The 25610-nt window shown below is 57.0% G+C and overlaps 1 protein-coding gene across 7 annotated transcripts in view; it reads right to left on the reverse strand.

Annotated features, from left to right (window-relative positions):
- The window catches only part of GAK (cyclin G associated kinase), a 56423-nt gene that overhangs the window by 22731 nt on the left and 8082 nt on the right, over positions 1 to 25610 (reverse strand). For 2 of the 7 annotated variants that reach the window (XM_032395490.1, XM_032395496.1), the window contains 11 exons: positions 22231 to 22292; positions 21658 to 21687; positions 21494 to 21553; positions 20453 to 20567; positions 16956 to 17098; positions 14420 to 14545; positions 10995 to 11084; positions 9397 to 9532; positions 8959 to 9071; positions 7041 to 7131; positions 5212 to 5335 (listed from right to left, as the gene is read on the reverse strand). In XM_032395490.1, coding sequence (XP_032251381.1) covers positions 5212 to 5335; positions 7041 to 7131; positions 8959 to 9071; positions 9397 to 9532; positions 10995 to 11084; positions 14420 to 14545; positions 16956 to 17098; positions 20453 to 20567; positions 21494 to 21553; positions 21658 to 21687; positions 22231 to 22292 — 1090 coding nt within the window. Of the gene's footprint in view, positions 1 to 5211; positions 5336 to 7040; positions 7132 to 8958; positions 9072 to 9396; positions 9533 to 10994; positions 11085 to 14419; positions 14546 to 16955; positions 17099 to 20452; positions 20568 to 21493; positions 21554 to 21657; positions 21688 to 22230; positions 22293 to 22643; positions 22772 to 25610 lie in introns of those variants that run through there. The other 5 variants (XM_032395491.1, XM_032395495.1, XM_032395493.1 and 2 more) reach the window with 4 other exon arrangements.

Genomic DNA, 25610 nt, shown 5'->3' on the forward strand with positions numbered 1-25610 from the left:
TTGATAGATAGACGGTTTTTTAAATTACATTTACTAACCATTCGTTCCCATGGCTGGTGCAGTTTTATTACATTTAAGAAATCTACCTCACTTTGGTGTCACAAGAATGCCCCTATTTTAATTTTCTCTAAAAAATTGCTGTCGATGGCATGCCTGGTTGGGCATCTGCCTTTGGCTCAGGTCGTGATCCCGGGGTCCTGGGATCGAGTCCCGCGTTGGGCTCCCTGCTCCGCGGGGAACCTGCTTCTCCCTCTCCCTCTGCTGCTCCCCCTGCTTGTGCTCTCTCTGACAAATAAAATCTTTAAAAAAAAACTGCTGTTGACAACGAGATCTTTTAACTAATTGGATGAACGTTCTTGTCCGTTACTGGATAAAGACTCAACTTTATCTTCCCCATACAGATACCCATGGCCATAGCACCGTTCATTAACCAGAACCCTAAGGTTTCACTGGTTTTATACGAGTCCCACACAAGCAACCATTTCACCAAATGGGCACAGTGCTCACGTTTGAAGAAAAGTGACATACAATGGGTTCACCCCCAGTCTTATTTTTTTAATATGCTGCTGGCAATTCTGGGTAACTCGTACACGAACTTTAAGATCAAAATCGACCGAAGCATCGGTATTTTTATTTATAGTGCAATGAATTTACATACTGACTGATACCACCTTCAAAAATTAATTCTCCCGAACATAAACACGGTGTATTTCTCCACTCAAGTGGTCTAACGTGAGGGCTTTTGTCAGACGCAGCTCACAGTGGGGGGTGCCTTCTGCACAACGCAGCCGAAGCAGCAGAGTCCGTCCCGCTGGCTCCGGCCGCAGGAGGCCCAGAGGCACCGCGAGAGGCCAGCCCAGGCTCACCGCCCCGCCCGCACTCCCGCCCGCACGCCGCCCCACATGCCCGTCCTCTGACTGCAGCCAGCAGGCATCAGGAGGGCAGGAAAGGAGCCCTTGGACCTGGGGATGCCTCTCTGCTGGAAGCCAGAGCCAGCCCTGCGCAGACCAACTGCCCTGAAATGATCATAACGTGGATTAAGTGCAACAGCATCCTAAGTGACCATTCAGGCAACCTGACAAGTTGGTTCTAGAATTCATTCCAAGATGCTGATATGTAAGAACAGCTGATGTTCTTGGGCAGGGTGGAAGGGGGCCCGGAGAAAGGACCGGAATGCTGCCTGGCTTGGCCATCAGCGGAGGGGCTGCTCTTCTTGGGGAAGACTGGGGCAAGAAAAATCCCCCAAAGTAAAAAATCCTCTAAATGGATTAAAGACACAAATGTAAAACAGTAAAACCATCAAAAAATATATTTACAACACATTTAAATAACTGTTTTAAAATATATTAAATGTGCTCAAACCTGGGCTATGAAGGACCCTGAGCACGGAGGCCGACAGACCTAAGGGAAGCACGGGCTCGCTGTCCTTTAACTTACAGCCCCTGCAGCACGGGGGCGCCGGGGGCTCAGTCAGGTGAGGGTCTGACCCCTGTTTTCGGCTCAGGCCACCATCTCAGGGTTGCGGGATCGAGCCCTATACTGGGCTCCGTGCTCAGTGGGGAGTCTGCTTGAGGTTCTCTCTCTCCCTCTGCTCCTCCCCGCCTCCCACGGTCTCGCACACACTTGCTAATAAAACAAAAAGAATCCACTGGAGGACAAAACAAACAAGACGAACAACAGATAAAGTGTTTGCCAATATTTGCTTTTTTCACAAAAAGAATTAATACACAGAACACATAATACAATATAATACTGGTAAAACAAAAACAGAAACTCAGAAAAAGAGCAAAGGATTAGAACAGGTAGGCCAGAGGAAGAGAAACACCCGTGGCCAGAGGTGCACGTCCGCAGGCCCTGGCCATTCTACCCCGCGTGGGGTGTGGTCAGAATGACGTGCGAAGTCAGGAACTCAGGGCACCTGGTCGTTCTGGCTCCAGGATGTGTGCGAGGGGGGTGCACACTGCACGAGGAAGCAATGAGACCACACGTGCAGGCCCAGGCTCAGGCCCCTGAGGCCCTGGCTTAGACATGGGCTCTCACACACAGGCTGCCCGGGCTGGGCCTCCTCCAAGAACAGGCCTCCCAGGACTCCTGGGTCCACAAACCCTACCGTGAGGGCTCTGCCTGTGCCACAGAGGGCTCTTCAGTGACCAAGCCATGCCCCACCAAGGCTTTCCCTGGGCCCTCCTGTGGCACGTAGAGCCTTGGGGTCGCCCCAGACCCTCAGAGGACCTGAAGCTCACCACACAGGACTGCATCTGGGGGACTCCTTCCGTAAGCAGAGCCAGCAGGCCCGACGAGGGGCAGAGGTGTGCCTGGCCCTCCACACCACGGCTGCCAGGCACTTGCAGTCATGAGCATGAACGTCACGGCTGAGACAAGGGCTAGGACCCATGCCTTCTGCCGTTCCCCGTCCCATGCTCCGCTTTTGTTTGTGGGCTGGCTAAACAAAGCACCAGCAAGGGTTTTGGGTAGGCTCACTGTGAACCTGAGTCTGTCACTACCTGAGACGTTTCCCCTCCAGCCTGGATGCTCCTGAGTCTCAGACACGCTCTCTGAATCACATTTTAAGCATGAACCTTGGACAAAAGACAGTTACACAGGCCTAACCGTGTATCCGCAGAGAAGCCTGCTTGCTGGGCTGGTCCTTGGCTATGGTACAGTGATTTCGGGAGGATCCTCGCTGTTCCCAGAACTGGTAAGAGTGGTCCCCTGTGCCTGGACTACTTGTACCAAGATGTGGTTTATGCTCAGGCCTGCTTTCCCTTGAGAGTCTGCAGCCTGGTGCATGCCAGGCAGAGAGTGCCTGTGACCAGCCGAACACAAACCCTGGGTGCTGGGTCTCTGGGGGGCTTCCCTGGATGACAACACATCACACGTGCTGTAGTGGCTTGGGCTGGGAATCACATGCATCCCACGTGACTCCACGGAGTGGGGAGGACGCGGGAAGCCATGCCGGGTTCCCCCAGGCTCTGCACCACACGCCTTTTCCCAGGGCTCTGAGGCAAGAGCCAAGTCTTGGGTGTCCTCCAGCCAACTTCCAACCCGGGGGTGGTCTTGGGACCCTGACACATATCCTTTTTCTCTTGTTCTAGAAACTTCGATCCTGACGACACCAGATGATATCTTGGTCTATCCTCATCTACGCTTTGATCTCGACGTCACACGAGGACGATGCTAAGTGTCATTCCCGCCCCAAGGCGCATCCGATGGTGTCTGCAGGCCCCCACGCCCGAGTCACCGGTGGAATTCTGCTTGTGCTGCCAGCCTGATGTGCGCTCTGAGGGTCATTTCTTCACATTAATATCCCGTTTGGGGTGTAAGATAGTCGCACAAATCCAGAGTCAGCCATGAAGTCAACTAAATCCCGGAGCACACGAGCACCATCTCTACCGTCACAAGAGAGAACCTCACATTCCTTTGTGCACTGAAACCGCGTTCAAGAGCTTGAACAGATGCACCAGCACCCAGTCCTCCCCTCCAGCCCCGTGGGGGCCCCAGCATCTCAGCCACGTGGGAGGCCACGAGCACCCATCCTCCACACCCACCCCAGGGCTGGCAGCTGAGGCCTCGGACAACGTCCGTGCAGCCGCGGCCTGGCGTCTGCTCTCCCTGAGTCTCGCTGAGAAGCCCTGAAACGCTGGGCCCACCTGAGAGACCCAGGGAGAAAGGGGGTCCGCACCCACTCTGTGTGTGTGTTCCCGAGGGCAGGGCTGAGTAGCTTCCTGCATGTCCCAGAACCCCTGGCTTGTCATCCCCGGGGAGCTGCGACTGCACAGCCCTCCGGTCCCAGGAGACCCCTGCAACATCCCTTGCTGGGAGGAGGCGCAGGACAGCGCTGCAGCTGGCTCAGTGCAGGGGACGGCGGCCTGTGGGGCGAAGCACGCGGAGAGGCCCACGACGCAGCAGCACCACGCGACGTCACCCGTCGTCAGAAGCACGCTGGGAGAGCACACTGGGAGGCAGTGGAGTCTCAGGGCCACCGGCAGCCCCACGTCCTATCCAGGCCCGCAGCTCGACCCTTCTGCCTCCGCAAGCAGAACGCGAGCCACAGCCGGCCCGACTCGGGGGACAGGACTCGGAGAGCCCGCCCCAGAGCGCGAAGACTGCCTTTGACGAGGTGCGGCCTGCGATGTCACGGAGCCTCACGGAGGCGCGAACGGGGGTCCCGTCTGCTGAGACGTCCAGCAAAAACCCGCTTTCCTCTCATTCCAGAGTCACATCGGGTAAGAGGACGCGGCGCTACACAGCCCAACACGGCACAGCACTCACACACGTGTGCACACGCCCACACCAGTGCGCGTGACCTAACCTGTGTCACCAGCGTACACACAATGACCGTCGCACAGAAGAACAAGGAACACGGGGCCAAGCGGTCTCCACGCTATCAGAGACCCACGGTGACCACAGGGAAACAAACCTCCTGACCCCTGGACTGAGATCCACGGACCCAACGCCCACGGACCATCCCCCGAAACTGTCGAACAGCGAGGGAGTGCCCACGGACATGGACGTCCCTGACTGGCCCCAGGCCCTGGGTCCGTGCTGGGCTCCTGCTTGCTGCTCCCGGGGAGCTCCACAGTGAGAGCCGAGGGGCCTCCAGAGAACCCAGCAAATGCAGGTCGCACATTCTGGCCGCCGGAGCCACAGCCAGCGTCCAGCACGACAGCACTGTGCCCCCGGAACAACGCGCTCATAAAGTGACTTTACCACCCACGCGCTCAAACCCACCCAGCCCAAGTACTTCAGTGTTTTAACTCAGCGGGCTGCACTTGTGAGACGTCCCTGGGCCCCCCCACTGCCCCACTCACTCCACACCACAGAGGAGAAACCACACAAATGTGAGGTGTGTGGGCACAGCGCAAGGCAGACATTGAGGCTGGGGGCGGGGCTCACGGTCTCCGTGGAAAAGGCCCCCCTGGGGGAGAGAGGGACGCAGTCCCGTGGCTTCAGGCGCTCCCATGTGGCCCAGTGCCAGCCACGGACGGGGTGGAAACGAGCGGCCACCTCCATCACAGAGCGCAGAACCCCCTCCCCACAGCCAGGGTCTGTGGGCCCAATGGCAGAGCCCGCGCAGACGGGGCATGCACGCTTACCAACAGCATCGAGTGTGGGTCCTGCCAGGTCTGGAGGGGGGACAGCCCAAGGGTCGGGAAATCCCCACTACAAAGAACCCACGTGCTGTCACCTAGAAGCTGCGCCCTCACTCACTTGGCAACGGACTGGATGACCTTGGAGGAGGTGTCCTTGATGTTTGTGAAGAGGCGCTCGGTGCCCCCCCGCAAGATGTCCAGGAGTCCGCCGTAGGGCTGGTCGTACTCGGCAAGTGCCAGGCCTGGAAGCAGAGACAAGTCTCAGACCAGGGCACGGCCTGGGGCCAGCTCCCGTGGGGACACGAGCCAAGAAGCAGATCCAGCAAGGAGCCCCGCTTCCTGTTGGCCCCAACTGTCGGCACACCACGTCCAGGCACAGAGATGAAACCAGCAACTGCCGCGTGAGCCTGGCGGGCAGCACCACCCTGTACGACCCCCACTGAGCGCCCAGCCAGCGGTTCCCTCGAGGGCAGAACCTGGGCACCGTGAAGAGGAGCTGGACCCTCTGGGCACACACGGCCCTCCGTTCCCGTCTCCAGGACGTCCCCCCACCCACTTCTGGCATGCGCGGGACGCCAGCTGGGAGGCCGCCGTCACACCCACTCGTGCTGAGGGAACCAGCAAAGGGGAGGCCCCTCCAGCTCTGAGGCAAGCGCACACGGGTGGACAGGGAAGCCGTCGCCACCTGGAGGAGGAAAGGGTGGGGAAGGACATGCGGGGAGAACACAGCGGGCCATGCAGCGGGGAAGCCTGCTCAGCTCCAAGCCAGGCACAGAAAGGCCACATGGCTGGACCTCGGGCACGCCTGGGGCAGAAATCGGTCGTTCTCGGGGGCAGGGCTGCCGGAACGGAGCCAGACTCCAAACAGGCAGCTGCAGACACACTGCCTGGATGTGAACAGAGCAGCAACAGATGCAGGGCCCCCAGAGTGCGGTCGTCAAGGGGGCTCTGGTGGGAGAAGCCGGTGTGAACAGAGATCAGCACGATCCACGGGCTGCATGGGGGTCGTCTGCCAGGACCCCCGCAGCCTCTGTGTAGCATGGTCTTATCTCAGTGCCTTGGGAACCTCCCCCCATGGCAGGTGAGGCGACTCCCACGGGACGTTCAGTGGGGCGTCCAGGGCCCACAGTGCACAGACACGGGAGAGCTGAAGAAGCCAGGGCCTGGATTCACACCGCAAACACCGAGAGCTGGGGGATGAGCACCGGGGCACATGGCAGACAGCCTTCCAGAACTTTCCCAGGCACGGCCACACACAGCTCAGGCCGAGGGCTCCCCTGGGGACACCGCTCCGCCATGCCAGTCCTGGACACCCGACCCATCCTGATACACACCGGCCGAGAGCACGGATCGTTCACCAAACGTGATGGGAGTTGTGAGGAAAACCACCGGCCCCACCACAGCAGTGTCTGGGCCTCCCGGTCGAAACCCCCACGTGGAGCCCTCCAGCCCCCCAGTTCCCATCAGGGCCACTCTGTGCCCCACACGCCCTCCTTCTAATGTGCTCGCCCTCCCGGTCACTGCCCTTTGAGGCGTGCCCTCATCCACCTAGGCCACGGGCCACGCCGACAAGTGACTGACGGAGGGCCCCCAGGTCTCCGCGGGGTTGGAGACCAGCCAGCCACAGGGGTGGCCGGCGATGCCTGTGTGGCCACCCCTGGTTGTCCCTCCATGCTGCAGAGGGCCAGTGCTGTCCTGACGATAGAGGGAGAGGACAGCTGATGCTCATGCTCTTCCCCAGCTCCCCGTGGCCCAGTGGGCCAGTCCCACTGAGTTCTGGCAGTCCGAGGCAATCCAAACCTGAGGGTGATTCTGGGGACCCCAAACGTGTAGCCTGCCTCTTGCTGTCAGGCCCAAAGCCCTGGGAGAGCAGGACCTGGGTGCCCTGTAGGTGCCCAGCAGGTAACCCCAGGGGACAAATGGTGGGCACGAGGCGGGGGTACTCACCTCCGCTGTAGCCACCACTGCTGGAGCCCCCAGAAGGGGGTGGCCCTCGGGACGGGACAGCGTTCCCATAGCCTCCATTCTGCTCTAGGAGCTGCATTGATTCAAAACGCAAACAGTCAACCTCTGGCGGGTGCAGAACACGGACAGCGGCACACGGTGAGCCCCAGGCACGCCCACCACAAGTCAACCCGCCTCTACCTGACTCACTATGAGGCCGAGGGAAGAACCTCCCAGACCCGGAACGGGCCACCTGAACCAAAAGACAGAGCATGCTGACGGGGGATCTGCACACGTGCTCTTCTGCACACAAGCCTCCTAACACGGAGGGAGCAGCTGTGAGTCTGCCCCTTGGTGCAAGTGCTCCCCGCACGCCCACCGTGTGCCAGGCTCTGCAGTGACCCAGGACAGCGGGGGCGTGGGAACAGCAGACCCTCGGGGTGATGCATCTGTGCCCTCAGTCAGCTGGAGCCCTCCGGCTGCCACAGAAGCAAGGCAGGGGGCTGTGTCTGTCACGAGCGGAGCCCAAGGCCAGTGCCGGGTGGGGCCTTGACCCCTAAAAGCCTGCTAAGAGACGCTCGGAGCCCCTGGGCAAGGTGCACAGCCCAACTGTGTGACGTCAGGACAGGGCCGGAAGCCCCACCAGGGGCCGGGCTCAGCCCTGCTCAGCTTCCACGCTTACTCGTAAGTTACCTGGCAGCACACCTTAGGATTTCTGCTGGGGTTTTACAAGATAGTACCACTGAGCTAAAGTTTTACTACAGCAAACTCAGAAAAGAAAGTATACGTGCCATCGCTTCTCCCGAACGCGATGAAGCCTTGTCCTTTGTGACCTGCTAGTCAACGCTAATCTCCTACAAATCCCTATAAACAACGCCCACGCCCACTAAGCGTTAGGCGGCACGTGTCTGTTAAACAGGCCAGATCTTCTCTGTGCAGTTTCTCTATCTGCTTTACTGATTTCTGGAAGAAATAGAACGTCCCCCACTGGGACCCTACGCTTCCCACGACTCCCTGTAAACCCTAACGAATGGTGCTCAGTACCTCTGCGGCTGGGTCGTGAAGGACGTGGAGGGACCACTCGGCCTTTTTTTAAATTCTGTTTCCATAGCCTCCTCTTTAATGACACAATGCACCTATTCATACGGCCCTACTCTTGGGTCTCAGACTCCACTCCTGTTCTCTCTCTGGCGGCCTGGTCTGCGGCACTGCGGCAGGCTGCCTTCTGCACACTCAGCCCCGCATGGCCCAGAGAAGAACCCTACAGACGGGGTCTAACGTTTGCACACGCAGGTCCCAGGTCCCACAAGCACTGTGGTCAGAACACACACAGCAGCCCGCCCACCGGGGGCTGCGTCCGTCCGGCAGCATCTCTGCCGGGCCCACTCCCAGTGAGCTCCCGGTGGTGCGCACGCGGGCCGGCCGGCCCACAGATCAGACAGCTCCCCACACCACCAGCCAGCCCTCTGCCAGCTCTCGGGGGAGCACACATCTTCCGCGCGGGACCACATGGGGGTTCTCTCTGAAGCGGACCCACTGTCTCACCCCCATGCCCTCCCACGGCTTCCTCTTCCTCAGCACAGTGTGACAAGCCTCCCTGACACGTCAGGTCCTTATTTCAACCTTCCTGCCTGGGCCCGCAGGCCTGGGAACAGGCCCGTGTGACACGTGCCGAGCATCATCCGCCAGAGCCGCACACCCAGTTTGCTGCCCCTGCCCCTGTGACCCCACAGGGCAGCAAGCCTCTCGTTAGCTGGGACGCTCCCTCAGGGAATTCGGATCGCCCCGGGCTGTGGACGCGCCAGGGCACTCGTGAGCCTCGTCAGGAGCCGTGTCTCCTGCCCCAGAGCAGGAGGAGCAGAATTAGAATTAGGACTGTCCTGACCACACCATCATGGGCAACACCTGGCAAGGCCCCTACCTCAGTGATGGGAGACTTGGGGTTCACATTCCTGGCGGCCGCGATCTCCTGGAGCTGGTTGACCAGTTCTGTGATGGACAGCCGCTCCTCGGGGTTGACCTTCAGCGTGGCGCCTAGGGCAGAGGCAGGAGAGCTCGGGCCAGGGTCTGGGGACAGCAGTGCCCACTCTCCCCGAGCTCACCGACCCCGAAAGCCCCTCGGTTCACTCACACCACTGATTTTACAAGTGAATGAGTGAAATATGACACAGCAAGCCCAAAAACAGCACAAAGTTACCATGAACGACGGGCCATTCAGAGCACCGAGAATTCACAAGGGGGCTGGGGGCTGGGAAAAGCCCCCACTGGGGGGTTGCCACACAGCCGCGAGAGACAGGACAGACGGGCCCGAGAAGTGACAGAAGGCGTGTCCTTCGAGGTCCCCACACGTGGGACTTACGGATGAGGTCGTGGAACACGGAGTACCGGGTGTCATTAGGGGGGATCGAGAACTTCCCGTTGACGATTCGAAGTTTTGCTCCGTCTTCAAAAGGATGCTGCCGGAAGCACAGCAGGTATAAGATGCAGCCCAGGGCCTGTGGGGAAGGCGGAGGTGAGGGGAGCGCAGGGGGAAGGCGGGGGCAGAGAGATCGGGGCGGGGCGGGGCGGAGGTGAGGGGTCTGGATCCACAGCCCAGGACAGTCAGGACCGAGTCAGCCTGTGTAAGCTGGAGCCACAGCCTGGTCTGAGTTACAGGTGGCCACAGAGTGGGGGCCGGCGCTCCCCGCACACCCAGCCCACCTGCCACCCTCCTTAGGCGCGAGCTCCTGAGGTCTGAGTCGTGGACAAACAACAATCTCTTATTTTCTCATCAAACCGGAAAGTTCTACACGCCAGCATCTGGGGCCTGGCGGGGCAGCTGCGGAAAGGACACGACACGCAAGCGGACGAGCCGCTGCAACAGAAACGCAGGAAGGAAATCTGGGGGTCCGCGGGCGACGTCCCTTCCCACCGCTGCTTCTCCCTGGAGCATCGGATGACGGGGATGCGGCGGACCAACCAGGCAGCAGGGCCCACACACATCTCACTCTCATCAGTGAGAGTGCCCAGGTGAGGCCAAGCCCTCAGCACCCAACGTCCGCTTCCCTGTCCAACTCTGTGTGCACACGTGCATGTCCTCCGGCCCAGACGTGCTGAGGGCACCTATTTGGGGTCAACCAATGTTTGGAAAGAAGACAACACGGGCTGCCGCTATCATGAGAAAAGGCTCCAGCACGCACATCCTACCGACTCTCACACTTCAAACTGCTATCAGCACCACCTACGCTCAGGATAGAGATTCTCACATCCACAGCGGGGTCACTGGAGGCTGGCCCCAGAGGCCTGAGGTCTGGGCCCTCAAGGGCAGCCTGGGTCTGAGGTGTTGCTGTCCCTGGTCTTAGAGAGGCCAGGCAGGGGGGCAGGATGCCTCAGCGTAGGGGCAGCCCCGGGCCACTCAGCGTGGCTCTCCTCAAGCTCTGCACCCTGACGCTGGACCCCAGGAGACACGTGGCCAGACATGGTGCCCACACCATGCAGGGACTGCCACAGGGTTTCAGAAAGGTGAAGGGAGCACGGTCACCTAGGCATCAGGGGCCTGGCCCTCACTGGCCAGCACCAGACCGGCACAGAGCTGCAAGACTGCAGCGGCCAGTCCGGCTGCATGAGCGCCCCGGCCTCTCCGAAGGGGCTCTGACCAGGACAGCGGATGTCCGTGGGTCAGAGGGCTCAGGTCCGAGCCTGTAGGCAGCAGATCTGTCGCAGGCACAGTGTCCCAGACATGGCGTCCCCAAGGGCCCTGTGGGACTCCGCCGCACGCTGACACCCCCCCAACTTTATTCAGTGCGTCTCTGCTGACGGCACTCACAAGTGACTCTTGAAAACAATGGAAGGAGAAAACGAAGGAGGGAGGAACACCGGAGGGAAGGGAGCAGAGTGGGCAGGCAGGAAGCTGTGCCCGAGGGCCTCCCACGTGCTCACAGGCAGGACTGCCCAGGCACCCCAGCGGCGCAGCCTCACCCAGATGTCCTGCTTCTCGCCGATCGGGAAGTTCGAGTACAAGTCCACGATTTCTGGCGTCCTGTACATGGGTGTGGTGTTCCTGGTGATCTGAAGAACAGACACACACGTTTCAGAGGAAAGGCCACACATGAGCACTGCTTCTTACTTTGCATCGACGCCGTGCCCCTTTCCAGAATACGCTGCGGGATGTGCACGAACGACGTTCATTGCATCCCGGTGTTCCACAACGATGGCCGGCCGCTCACTGCCCTCCTCACCCCTGCTGCTGCCTGCTCCCTGGTGCCCTGGTGCTCGCCGAAGCGGCCGCGCCGAGCACTCACTGCGGGCATCCTAGCTGTCTGGGCCTGTGGGAAGTCTGGCCCAGAGCCGTGGGCTGGGTCACGCGCGTCTGCAAGAGGAAGTGCTGTTCTACAAAAAGCTTCCTGACAAGTTCTTGCAGAAGCACTTTCTCTAATGGGAGCGAGAACTAAACCAAATTCACTTGGTTGGTTCAGGTGTTTGCATCAAGAACGCTGACACGCGTGTATACAGGGTGGCACGTGTGACGGACGAGAGAGAGCCTGGTGGCACAGCACGGCACAGGGCCACACGCCCAGGGGAGAACGGAGTCTCCGTGCACAGTAAACACCAGCACCAACCACACGCCGCAGACTCCACAGCCAAGACCTCAGCGGGACACGTGGAAAGGATAACAAGCCGTTCTCCACCTGAAGGTCTGCTCCTCAAGAGCAAGCCTCTGCAGAGGCCGGCCACGGGGGGTGAGTGCACGTGAGCCCCGCAGCCGGTACGGGGCTCCCGTGCACGCCGTCTAACTCCTGCAGCTCCTCGGGGATCAACGGGAACGTGATCAAAGTGCATGAAGGCCTCGAGCAGGCCATTCCCGAACACCACACTCCTGCACTCAGGCAGGACTCACCCAGAACACCAGGAGGGAGGTGAAGCTGGGGGCACCATACAGCCCAGATGTGGGGTGACGGGGGCATCCACACGGGAAAAGTCACCCAGCGGCCCACTTACGATTCTGTGCCGTTGTGCACGTCTGATAAGCTTCTGTTAAAACCTCCGATTTCACTAGCTGGACTTGCTCACAGACCCAGCCACCGCTCGTCCAGGCGCACCCCCGGAAGACACACACGAGCACCCACATGCAGGCTGCCGTCTCTAACTCGGCCGACGCACGACACTAGACGCAGCCTGACCGCGAGCACAAGGCCCTGGCCAAAGGGTCGCACCATGGAGGGACCCGCACGCACGGACCCGGGAGAGAACCAGAAGAGCGTGTGCAGAGCGAGAGGGACGGGGACCTGGGAGTGCACACGCATGTGCTCATCCCTGCAGAAGAAACGCAGGAGGACAAAGAGGGAAGCGGGTGGCGACGGGGGAGCTCTCCGCTTTCAGCTCAATTCTTCTGGAAACCTGTAACTGCTCAGTAATCAAAAAATAAAATTAAAAAAAGACATACCCAAATATATTTCAAACAAGTACCAAAAGCACTCGGAAGGAGAGAGACCGAATCCAAGGAACCTGGTCTGGGCTGTGGGGGCGGGGGGTGGGGCACGCCGGAACCCCACATGAACCCTGAGTTCTTGCCAGGAGAGGTGTGTTCTCTAGGGTCGCTGCAAGTCTTGCACGTGCAGCAGAACGATGAGTGGACGCACAAGGGATGCTGCTGCTGGGCCATGTGCCGGGAAAGAGGGACACACAGATGTGGGGTGGGGGCAGGTGCCCACGGGACAGGCCGGTGTAGGTGCGTGACTTCTAACACAAGGACACGCGTGTAGCTACGCCCACACGCCCAGAGCTTGGCCCCAACTCAGGGGTGGCAGCTCTCCTCTGACGAACACAGATGCCAGGGCTGCAAGGACAGGCACCTGCTGAGCTCAGAACACCGACGCTCCAGAAAGTAGACGAACGCTCCAAAGTGAGGGGAGCATGGCAAAGAACACAGGACCAAGGGGGAAGCAAATCCAGGGCATTCTGACACCACAGTAACCGAGGACTCACTATGAACCAAACCAAAGTAATGGAGTGTGAGGGGAGGACAGACCCCTTCCCTCGAGCACAGTCCGTCTAGGAACAGCCAGCAAAAATGGCAGCCACGAGTCCCCCCAAACGGTCAGCACGTGCGGGGTGGGGGGCTCCTGCCACGGCGGTGTGGTGTGGCACCGTGGCCACAGTGGGGGTGGGAGGACATGCAGGGCATAGAAGCACAGCAAGCAGACCCCCCCCCCCCCGCCCCGCGGCTAGAAGGCGGAAGGGACCATCACCCAAAAGAGGCGTGCACGGGACACAGCGGGTGGTCGCACACCTCCGAGGATCTACTGAAGTCAGTGAACGGGCAGGACTCAGAGCCCAGGAGGCAGTTACTACACCGACCACCCGGCACACTGGGACCAGGAACCCCTTCCCACGCCACTGCACCACTACACTCTGCAAAGCAACTCACGGAGAACATTCACACGTTTCTGCTTTGCTGGGAACGACCGTCTTACAAACGCTCTCACACACAAGTGGGACTGCGCTGGTTTGGGGTGACTGGACACGTCTCCGATTTAGCAATGGAGCGTGAGGGGAGGACAGACCCCTTCCCTCGAGCACAGTCCGTCTAGGAACAGCCAGCAGATCAGGAGCACCTGTGCTCCGACCCGACACCCTGGTCTGGGGCCTGGAGCAGACGGTGACAGACCGCAGGAGAAGCATACAGGCGCCCTGCGCGGATGTGACGCCAGACGAGCTTCTGCAGGGACGGGTCCCGAGGGGCCGAGCGGGAGGCCCGCTGGCTCAAGTCCTGCCCCTCAGGCTCCTTCCCAGCAGGCCTGCCCTGACGCCCCCGCAGAGCACGGCCTCAGCACCTTCCCTACCCCGTCATTCCTTGTGGTTCCCCGTATCCTATGTGCTGTCCGCGTGTGCAGTTCCCGTAAGCTGCTCATCAAAGTATAAGCCGCTGGGAGTGTGCCCGCAGGGGTGTCCAGATGAGGGCCCGCCATGGAGCCCTGCCGGCGCCTCCCCACGGCCACACCTGCTCAGGGCACACTCACCGATCTCCTCTGGGGTCTCCTGCGGGAGCCCGTGAGGTGTAACTTTAACTGATATACATTTTTTTAAATAGCCTTATTTGGGATGGTGACAAAATTCTGTGGATGGATGATGGGACAGCCGAACGATGATGAATGTACTTAATACCGCTGGAACATGCACTTAACAATGGCTAAGGCAGCAAGTTTTACAATACACGTCTTCTACAATACGAAAACAATGCAGTGAAAGAAAAAGCTGTAAGAGGCAGTTTTGGGATGAGATGAGTGATGGAGACGCAATATAACCCTCAAATTCAGTGTTTCCTGGCCCAAAGACGGGCCTGGGAGGCGAACGCCAGGGTCCGACTCGCCGGTCCTCACAGGGCCCACGCCCACCCCGCTCACCTCATCTTCTACCAGGGCCCGCCGCTGGGCGCTCCAGCTGTAGTCAGGATAATGCGAAATGGTCGTGGCGCTGCCAAAGTCACAGAGCTTGATGGTCCCCTGGTGACTGAGCAACAAGTTTTCCACCTGCAGAATTCCAGAAGACAGTCCCTGTGAACTTGGGGTGCAGAGACCCAGGCCCAGGACGTGCTGAAGAGACGGGACAGGATTCCCCAGAGCGCAGTGAGGAGCCTTCCACAAACGGGAAAACACAGCATCTTAACTTCTTGCTGATCCGAGTCAGTACGTGTACCTTTAAAAACAGGTAACTCGGAAAAATAAAAGGAAAAAATTTAAAATCAACCACAAATCAAAAATAACTCCACTCAATAATATAAAACATACAAAGAACCTTTAAAAAAGTCAGTTAAAAAATGAAAAACATTAACATGCCATTTCAAAATCATCAAGTGTATCAAGAACCTGGGAAGAAATCGAACAAAAGATACACAAAACACCTCTGTTCAGGAAACTAAAATTGACATAACTCTTAAAATCCAAAAGAGACAAGGAACTGGACCATGTTCTTAACACGACAGGCACAGATCTGCCCGGATCACCCCAGGGCAGGTCCCTAGACTCCGGGCTGAAGCACGGACAAGAGTAACTCAGGAAGCAGGCGTCAACCAAGCGCACAAGCTCTCACAACACACACTCTACTGGGTGTGGGCCACACGTGGCCAGACCTTAGAGCCGTAAGGCTGAGCAAACAGCTGGACAGGAGCACGACGCTCCACGGCCTGCAGTGTTGGACGGAGCCATGCACAGGAGCAAAACAAGGAGAAGGATACGTGTCCCCATGGCCTCTGTCATCCCCCGTGTCGCACCTGCCCCTCCACAGAGCGCCACTCGACAACTCCCTCGGACAAGCCCTGGAGACTGTGGTCCCCTGGCGAACACGGGGCACTGAGAAGACAAGGGATGTCCAAACCAGGCAAACTTCACCAATACTGATTCTTTACTGATTTCACCCTCGTAGAGTTCCCGCCCCTTAAAAAAACTACGGACACACCAGCACAAGTATTAACATGCAAACCAGGAGTCTTGATGCCACAAGAAAATCCACCAGCCACCTGGTCGACTAAGAAAGGCCTGTCCAGACAGCAGGGAAGGGATGGCTGGCATGCAGGGCTGCCACTGCCCAGGTGCCCTCAGGACAATGGCTCCTTTTTTTTTTTTTTTTTTCTTAAGATTTTATTTATTTGAGAGAGAGAGACTGAGAGAGAGAGAGCACATGAAAGGGGGGAGGGTCGGGAGGGTCAGAGGGAGAAGCAGACCCCCCCACTGAGCAGGGAGCCTGATGTGGGACTCGATCCGGGGACTCCAGCATCATGACCTGAGCCAAAGGCAGTTGCTTAACTAACTGAGCCACCCAGGCGCCCAGGACAGTGGTTCCTGACCCCACAGACTTCTGCAATGAGGGGGGGCTGGGGGGGACAACGGATCTGCCAACCTCTCGGGTTCAAGGGACAAAAGGAAAAGGCGAGGCTTGTCCAAGGTTCAAGTCTAAACAACAGGGTGCCAGGGTCTCCCCAGGCACACGGGAGAACCCCGCCCCACCCCACCAGCTCTAAGGAGGGGAGGGCGCTGTTCCAGGCCCACCAGGTGGAGGCACATCACACCTGAAGGAAAATCTGGGGAAGCTGGCCACAGACTGGACCAGAGATGGTATTAAGGAATCATAAGGTTCTTCAGCAAACACAACCTGCTCCCTCAAGACATGGTCAGAAGCAGGATGTGAGCTGTGTGGATGCCCGGCAAGTTTCACCAAGTCTTGACTTTTCCAAAGACACGACAGGGGAAATAAAAAGGGGGCCATAAACCAGGAAAAGGCGCCTGCAGCACATACAACGCGGAAAGGCCACTAGAAGAACCGAGGGGCTCCTGCTAATCAAACACAACCTGACGGACAGAAAACAGGAAAAAAAGGGCAAAAACAAGTGTACTGAAGAAGGTACTGACTACAAACACAGCAAAAACCATTCCATTTCATTGAGAGTCCAGAAAAGGGAAAATCAAGACCAGGCTGCCACTCCCCCAGCGGGCAGCTCCAAGTACGGCGGCCAGTGGGCACCTCGCCGTGGCACTGAGGGAAAGCCGCCTGAGGCCAGCACAGGAGCCCTGCAGAGCCTCTGCCCGCAGACGGATCGTTGAGGGGCGAGGGCACGGACGACCCAGAGGAGGAGCAGTCCCCCTCCTGGGCCAGCGGGTGGAGGGAAGGGAGCCGAGAGCATCCCAGGGCCAGCAGAAGGGCAGGCGGGTGGGGTGACGGGCACACAGGCGGCATGAAGCCCCAGGCCCAGGAGACCGCAAAGCTGAATGATACGGAAAGAGTGCTCGGCACTGCTTCGATGGAGAAGCTTCCGGAAACCTGCTCTGATGTTAAGAAGCAACTGCATCCCTCTTTTGGGAAAGCCATCGCAGACTTCAGTGCCAGCCAGCGGGACACCCTGGCGGGGGGCGGGGTGCAGCCCACAGGACGGGCAGGAGGCGGTACCTTGAGGTCTCTGTGGATGATGGGCGGCTTCTGTCTGTGCATGTGCTGCACCGCCCTGCACGTCTGATAGAATATCTTCAGGACGGTGTCGCACGAGAGCGGGCCTCTAGGTTCCATTTTCTTTAAAAACTCCACCAGCTGCCCTAAAAGAGACCATTAGATTCACATCGCCGCGCAGCTGTAAACGCTGCACCCGCCGCCCACCGCGGCCATGGCGCCGAGGCGGAAGCTGCGTGATCAGGACACCCCGCGGAGGGACCGCCACCAAGACACAGCAAAGTTACAGAGCCTACAGCGCAGCCACGTGAACGACGGCCGGCAGCGCGCACGGTATCCACCACAGACCCCGTACCTCACGTGGACAGGCGCATCGACCCCAAACACACACACCCTCTCACACCGCCCCATTTCCTCAGGCAACAGTCACCTGCCTGCGAGCCTTAAACCTCAGTCAACACACATTCCTACGGAAGGCGCAGACTGTCCGCGGACAGAGCATGGCGCGGCGTGTGGCGAGGGCACACACCTGTCCGAGGCCCTGGGGGCACAGAGCCCGCCCTCCCTCGGGGCTGTCACCTGCGGCCTGCCCCCTCGCAGCCGCTCTTCCTGGTCTCTGTAGCCCAGGGACGTGCCGTCCTTGGACCCTGAGCTGGGAAGCCAGGAGACTCCGGTGTGGGGCCCGCTACCCCCGCCGCAGGCAGGGCTGAGGGCTTCCTCCGTGACCACGTGCCACCTCCCCACTGGGAACGCCACGCTCGTGCCCCTAGCGCCTGCCTCTGCAGACTGCCTACACAACATGCCTCAGCACCCTAATCCTACGGCCCTGCTCCTACCTCTGGCCCCCTGCCCACAGCCCCTGCCCACAGCCCACCCTCTCCTGGGTTCTGCACTGCTCCCTCCTGGCTCCAGGCCCCAGGCCGCCTCAGCCCTCCAGCTCCTTCTGTCTTCTGGGCACAATGCGCCACAGGGACCCATCCCCTCAGCGCAGAACCACAGTTTACCACCCCTATAGGCCTCATCTCCTGCCACACACCCCCCAAAGACGCCCCTCCAGCCACAGGCCCCAGGACCTTTGCACATGCCCCATTCTCAGCTGGGATGGTTTTCCTCCCGCCTCCTTCAGCTCCTGGCTCACACATCACCTTCAAGGGAGCCGTCTCTGCTCAGCCCATAAACGGGCACACCCTTTCCCAGACTCTTTTCTCTGTGACACATGGGACTACCCGACCCTCACTGTGGACTTTGCTTCGGGTCTATTTGCTTTGTCTGGGTGAGGCACCGAACCCCTGTGCCTGCACACAGCAGTGCCGACAGACACGGCTTCTAAACGTGAGGTGGCTCCTAACTGCTCTGCACACGGCACAGCCTGAGCAGACGGCACGGACTTCCTGCACTCCAGAGGGGGCTGGACTTCTCCGAGAACGGCATCACCTTCGAAGCTTGCAGAACAGGGGATTATGGCTCACCGCCTGCACACTCCTGCCCACTGACCCATCTGCCACAGAGTCTCCACTCTGGTGCTCCACCCAACTCTCCAGGCCTGCACACCAGCCCGCCTGGCCCTCACTCCACCGGACCAACCCACTGTCGCCCTCTCCCAGCCACACCTACGTCCCAGCCTTGCACCCCACGCTCAGGAGGGATGGGGTGCCCTCCCTGTGACGCAGGCAAAGCACAGCCCCCAGAGGAGTCCAGAGCAGCGGTGACACACGGACTGCCATGCTGCCGGGGGTAAGAGGAATGAGCCAGGCCATGGCAGGGGCATCACAATGCCAGTGCTTCAGTGGCCTCTGGTGTCCCCTGAGAATTAAGGGGGAATCTTTTTTAAAATTAACAAACCTAACGGTGACAGTGCTCCTGGAGAGAGCACGGTGGAGGGCAAGACTGGGGGGCTGTGGGCACACATCCAGGCCCTCCCTCAGTGGGACTGGTACCCACATCCCTAAGATCCCCTCCACCCTCCACTCCCATGCCCTGCAGCCCTCAGCACCCGCCCTGCAAGCACCCCGAGCTTCTCACGCTGCTCTCAGACAGGCGGTCCCAGGCCAGTGCCCCACCAAGGGGTGTGTTCTGCGGGTCTGCTCCATCACGAAGCACCACGCTGCCCCACGGGGGCAAGTGCTGTGAGCTGCCGCTGCCAGGCCCCACCCCTGGGGCCCCTGGTGAGATGGATCTCATTGGTCCTAGTGGACCTAAAGCCTTCTAAAACCCAGAAAGAAAGTGACCCAGAAGCATGCCGAGTGCCCCGAAGAGGAACAGAGGCATGAGCGTGAGCTGTGGGAAGCCGGACAAGGCGCACACAGCACCAGCAGCAGAGCCCACAGGGCAGACGGGAAGCCGCGGGCAGCCTCACACACGCTGCCCAATGCGTGCCACTCCAGGCCCCCACGTGGCACCCCACCCCAACAGGCGCCCAGCAACCCTGTCCACAGGATCGCCAGGCTCACATGCCAGACACGCGGCAGTTCCGTGCACCGACATTTGTGGTCAAGGAAAAGTATGCATCACAAAGGGGGTGCTGGTTGAGGATCTCGTGGTATGGGCCTAAGGGACCCTGCAGAGCCCTGAAAAGAGAACAAGTGAGCGTTTGGGCACGGGAAGATGCCTGATGTGGCAGGCTTTTCTCAGAAAGGAAAGTGCATTTAGCAAAATCCTATTTTGAGGAGCATCTCACTCCCCTGGGTGGTTCCCTCGCCCTGGCCCCTGGCTCTGCCTGCTGTCCGCATCGTGCTCTGCGCCCCCGCCCCCGGCCTGCGCCCCCACGGCTCCTCCCGGTGCCCACAGCCGCACCCTTCCCTCCCGTGAGTGCACGCCCCCGGCCTGCGCCCCCACCCAAGGCTCCTCCCGGTGCCCACAGCCGCACCCTTCCCTCCCGTGAATGCGCCTCCGCCCCCCCCACCCAAGGCTCCTCCCGGTGCCCACGCCCACGGCCGCACTCCCCCCTCCACCGCAGTGCGCCTGTCGCTGGCACAGCACGTGCCCCTGTGGTTGTGGCGCGGGCTTCCTCTCTCTCAGCACACACTCCCAGCGCCCGAGGGCCCAGCGGCTCCTGCCTCAGGTTCCAGGTCTTCCCTGCCAAGCCTCTGCACCTGCCCCAACTCTCCTCTGAGGACCTGCACTCTGTAGTCACCCATTGAGATGGTGAGCTCCCACAGGGCAGACGCTCCACGTGTGGGTGGGCCCCGACTGATCGCGGAGCAGACGACGGACTGAGCCCCCACCGCGGGAACCAAGCACGCCCCATGCCTCTGGTCCCTTGGCACCACCCACAGATATTCACATGACCACTCTGCCCCTGGAACTCTCTGGAAGGCCCCTGGGTCCCTCCCACTCCGGCAAACAAACTAAGGAGTCTTCCTTCCTAAGAACACAGGGAGTGCCTGACGCCATTTGGTCGTGTGCCCTCAAGGGCCACGGCAGCAACCCCACCCTCGGTATTACAGCTGAGCACTCGAACCCGTGACACCGCTGTGGTTCAGACCCTAACAAAATGTTACCTTTGCAGAGCTCGGTGAGCAGCAGGAACTCAGCCTGCCCAGTGTCTGACTCCTCTTTCCCTATGGACGCTGCAGAACAAAACTGGACAATATTGGGGTGGCCAGAAAGTTTTTTCTGCAGGTGTCTTGTTAAAGGAGAATGCGTAAGTCTGCACATTTAAAAACAAATATATATGACATTAAGACACTACAGTCAAAATGCTGAATGAAATTACCTTACAATCCCAGCATATCGGAGCAGAAAAATGGAGAGCAGGTGGGGGTGACTAGAAAGGCAGGTTGTAGGTAGAAGAGGGAAAGGAGAGGGAAGGTAGGGGATGAAGACCACCACCATGCTGGCCACACACACCTGACCACAGGCCAGGCAGGACAGCAGGCAGAGGGCACATGCAGCGTGTGGGAGGCCACGAGGAGTGAACGAATCCAGCGAACCTCTGCAAGGCGAGGACCCGCAGGCTCAGGCAGCCGGCGGGCTCAAGTAGACAGAGCTTCGAGAGAGAAAAAACACATTCTGACAGCAGAGGGCAGGACCCCGGCACAGGGAGAACATGCGCCAGAGTGGAGAGCCAGCAAGAAAAGCCCCACACATCCACCATCTGTGCAACAGAAACCCAACCACCCGGTTGCTCGGGGCGGGGCAGCTGACCAGAAGGGACCCTGAGGCCCACGGGAACCAGGCCGAGCAAGGGGCCCTGGCGATCACTGGAGCACAGCTCATGGCAGGGAGCCGTGGGCCACGTCAGGCTCATTAAGGGGCAGAGGGTGGGGAATCGGCCCACCCTGTGGACACAGAGACCTCTTGGGTCGGAACACCTCTATTCCCAAAGCTACCGAACCTCTTGCTATTACCCTGGGAGTGAAGAGCAAGGAAGAAAACTCCTTTCTACTAAAAATATTCCACAGATACGTCCAGTAAAAGCAGAAGGCCCATTTTAGCACATCCAAAAGAGCTTCAGAGCAGCTCACGGCAGCAAGCAGCCATAGCGTGATGCAGGCCTCCCTACGTGACCACACGTGCTCGCAGGCCCGGGAAAAGGATACCATGAAACAAACTTCCTGAATGATGGCTCTGTTCTTTTCCTCTTCGTTAGACAATAATCTCTGTACCAGGAAATAACAAACAAGGAAAGATTAAGGGCGCTCGTCTGTCTACTCTACACCCAACAGAATAAATGCGATGCCGCCAAAGAGCGTAACCCGCTTACCTGTATTTTAACATGTGGCCTGTGTGAAAACTTGACACAAGGTTAGAGACCCTTGAACATGGTCCTTTATGATCCAAGGACACAAGAAAAACTAAAAATAGGAGGCTTTTCTCCAAACAGGCTACAGCAAAGTTAGACAATCAAGGAAAATGGGAGAAGACACTAGCAGAGATGTGGGCCTGCGTTCCCGATCTCCAAGGTCAGTCAGCGCCTCAGCAGCAGCCAACAAAACCCGCCCGGCCCCCACGAGGCCTGCTGCGCTCCCCAGGTGCCCCCCACCGCGACCCCTGTCTACAGACAAGCTACGCAGACACATTTCACACCAGTGGCTTTCAACACCCCACCATCTGCGGACCCCTCATTCTGGCACCGAGGTCACCCTGTGCCCCGAACTTGGAAGCCACAACTTTAAAGTCCCCTAAAATGGCTGATGGCTCCCCTCAGAAGGAACAAACGGGACAGGCTGTAAAAAAGAAACGTATTCCTCATAATAGGAATAAATCTCTGGAAAGTGTCATTTAGAGATTTCCTTAAAATGATCCAAAAACCCACATAAATGTCATCCTTTATTACCTTTAAGGCATACTCTCTGCCACTTCCCAGATCTTGAGCTTCATATACAAATGCAAACCCTCCTGAAAATTAGAAAAATAGACATAATCAGTTCAGTGCTATGACTTTGACAGTAAGCTTTAAAAATATCTTCACTAGGTAAAATACAAACTGGACTTGTGACTAGCAATTTGTTTTTCACAAACATAATGGCCCTAATTGATATGATCCTTTTAAATATCCTGCTTCGGAGACAGGAAGGAAATCAACACAGGCACAGAGATCAATGAGGAAAAGAATGGAGAAAATCAACAACACCAAAACCTCTGAAAGCCAAAATTCTCTGAAAACAAGAAAATGAAGCATAAATTCTAGATAGATTGATCAGAGAGAAAGCAAGAGCAAGGAAGAGAAATTAAGAGAGGACAAATTACCAGCATCTAGAATAGAAGAGGCCAGCAGTGCCCAATGCCCAAAAAAGACTTTGAAGTACATCCAGTATCCTACATAAACACATGAATTCTTCACAAATTCTTTTTTTTAAAGATTTATTTGTCAGAGAGAGAAAGAGAGCGTGCACAAGCAGGGGGAGGGACGGGGGGAGGGAGAAGCAGGCTCCTCACTGAGCAGGGAGTCCAATGCGGGGCTCGATCCCAGGGCTCTGGGATCATGACCTGAGCCGAAGGCAGCTGCCTAACGACTGAGCCCCCCAGGCACCCTTCTTCAAAAATTCTTAATTCTGGGGCGCCTGGGTGGCTCAGATGGTTAAGCGTCTGCCTTTGGCTTAGGTCATGATCCCAGGGTCCTGGGATCGAGTCCTGCATCAGGCTCCCTCCTCGGCGGGGAGCCTGCTTTTTCCTCTCCCACTCCCCCTGCTCATGCTCTCTCTCTCTGTCAAATAAATAAATAAAATCTTTTAAAAAAACAAACAAAAAAACCCCACAAAAATTCTTAATTCTGAGTAAAATAAAATGTCAGCATAACAAACCCAACAATATATACAAAAACATAATACATCATGACTGAGTAGAGCTGGTTAAACATTTGAAAATAATTTAATTCTCTTGTTTTCAGGATTAACTTGCTTAGCTTTTTCTAGTTTCCTATGGTGGAAAATTACATCATGAAAAGAAGAACTCTCAGCAGACTAGGAACACGAGGACGCTCACTAGCCTGGTAACAGGTGTCTACAAGAGACTAACCGTCAGCCTTGTGCTGGGGGGTAGAGGACCCAGTGCTTCTCCCCAGCACCAGGAACAAGGTGAGGACAGCTGTTGGCACCACTGCCGTTCAATATTGCACTGGAAGCCCGGCCAACGCAATCAGACGAGAAAAAGAAATAAAAGGCATCCAGATTGAAAAGGAAGAAGTAAAAATGTTTTTCTTTGCACACAATGTGACTGTGCAGATAATATTGTGAAATCTACCCCCAAAAGCTACTATAACTAATAAAAAAGTTTAGGGCCATCATGGGTTATATACACAACATTCAAAAATCAACTGTATTTCAGGGGCGCCTGGGTGGCTCTGTCAGTTCAGTGTCTGACTCTTGATTTCAGCTCAGGTCATGATCTGAGGATTGTGAGATGGAGCCCCATGTTGGGCTCTGCGCTGGGCATGGAGCCTGCTTAGAACTCCCTCTCCCCCTCCCCCCCTGCACCACCCTCCCCCCCATGCCACACCCAGGATCATGCTCTCGCTCTCAAAAAAAAAAAAAAACAATCAACTATATTTCTACACACCCTAGAGATTTCTTAGACATAAGAACAAAAGTATGATCCACAAATGAAAACAATGACAAGTGGACTTCATCAAAGTAAAGAACTTCTGGTTTTTTAGCCACACCACTGAGAGGGTGAGAACACAGGGCACTAGCTGGACTTTCAATCACTTGCCCAATAAAGGACTCTATCTAGAAAATATAAAGAAAATCCAAAATTTAGTAACAAAATTTTTAATGGGTGAAATACCCAAAAAGACACTTCACCAAAGATACACGAGTAGTGAGTTAGCACATGAAAAGATGTTCATCATCATCATACATTAGGGAAACACACACTTAAACTCAAGAATCCTGCTGTCCATCTAATTAGAAGGCCTCAGTTTTTTGAACGGACCATATCAAGTGTTGATTAGGATGTGGGTCCACTGAGTGCTTACACACTGCTTGTGGGAATAGTCTGGCAGTTTCTTCAAAGGGTAAAGGTAAGCTGGCTCAACGGCCCTGGCTGTCATCACACTGCTGGGCATTTACCTAGGAAAAATGGAGGCCACATCCATACAAAGACTTGTACACACATGATCCCAGCGACTTCATGTGTAATTGCCCAAACTGGAAATAGCCCCCACGTCCATCAGCAGTGAATGGACAAACCAATCATCCCTACGTGAAACACGACTCGGCAATAACCAGGATGGACTACTGTCACCAGCAGCAACATGGAAGCCGAGGAGACATACGATTTCCCTTACAGAGAAGCCTAAAAAACACTAACTCATCTACAGTAACAGAAAGCACATCGGTGACTGCCTGGGAGTGGAGGCCACGAGAAGGAAAGGGTTGTAATGGGGAAGGATGAACATTCTGGAGGGGCGGGATGTGTTCACTGCCTTGCCACGGTGACAGGCACACAGTGTACACGTACTGGACACGTTTAATGTGCCTTACATCTACATGTGCACTTTGTGTCTCATTTTTATCTCAACAGATCTGCTTAAAAAATAAAATAAGTCAGTCCATATAAGAAAAGAGATGGGGTGCCTGGGTGGCTCAGTTGGTTAAGCAACTGCCTTCGGCTCAGGTCATGATCCTGGAGTCCCAGGATCGAGTCCCGCATTGGGCTCCTTGCTCAGCGAGGAGTCTGCTTCTCCCTCTGACCCTCCCCCCCCATGCTCTCTCTCTCTTTCATTCTCTCTCTCTCAAATAAAAAAAAAAAAAAAAAACAGATGAAAGGAAATAAGTGAAAATCCATGTAACAAAAATAGAAAACAGATGGCTTCACTGGTGAATTCTATGAAACATTTAAGAAAGAATGAGCACAGCAATCTTGCACAAAGTCCTTCCTAAGTGACAGGAGAATATAGTTGCCAACCCATTGCGTGAGGCCAAAGACACAATCACAGATCGAAAGCACTCGTTAACACAGATATAAAAACCATCAGGAAGATACCAGCAGAGCGAGTCTGGCAACACCTAACTCGGATGATAAACTATGACCAAGTGGGATCCACTCTAGGAATGCAAGGGTGGTTCGACACCAAAAACCAATCCCTGTGGCGAAGGACACAAACAGGACAGGGAGAGCAGAGTGCCTCTACAGACACACAGAAAGCATTTGTCAACATGCAAAACCACTCATGACTTTTTTTTTTTTTAAAGATTTTATTTATTTATTTGGGGG

Source organism: Phoca vitulina, unplaced genomic scaffold (genome assembly GCF_004348235.1).
Source record: "Phoca vitulina isolate PV1807 unplaced genomic scaffold, GSC_HSeal_1.0 scaffold85, whole genome shotgun sequence".
In the NCBI taxonomy this organism is placed as follows: Eukaryota; Metazoa; Chordata; class Mammalia; order Carnivora; family Phocidae; genus Phoca; species Phoca vitulina.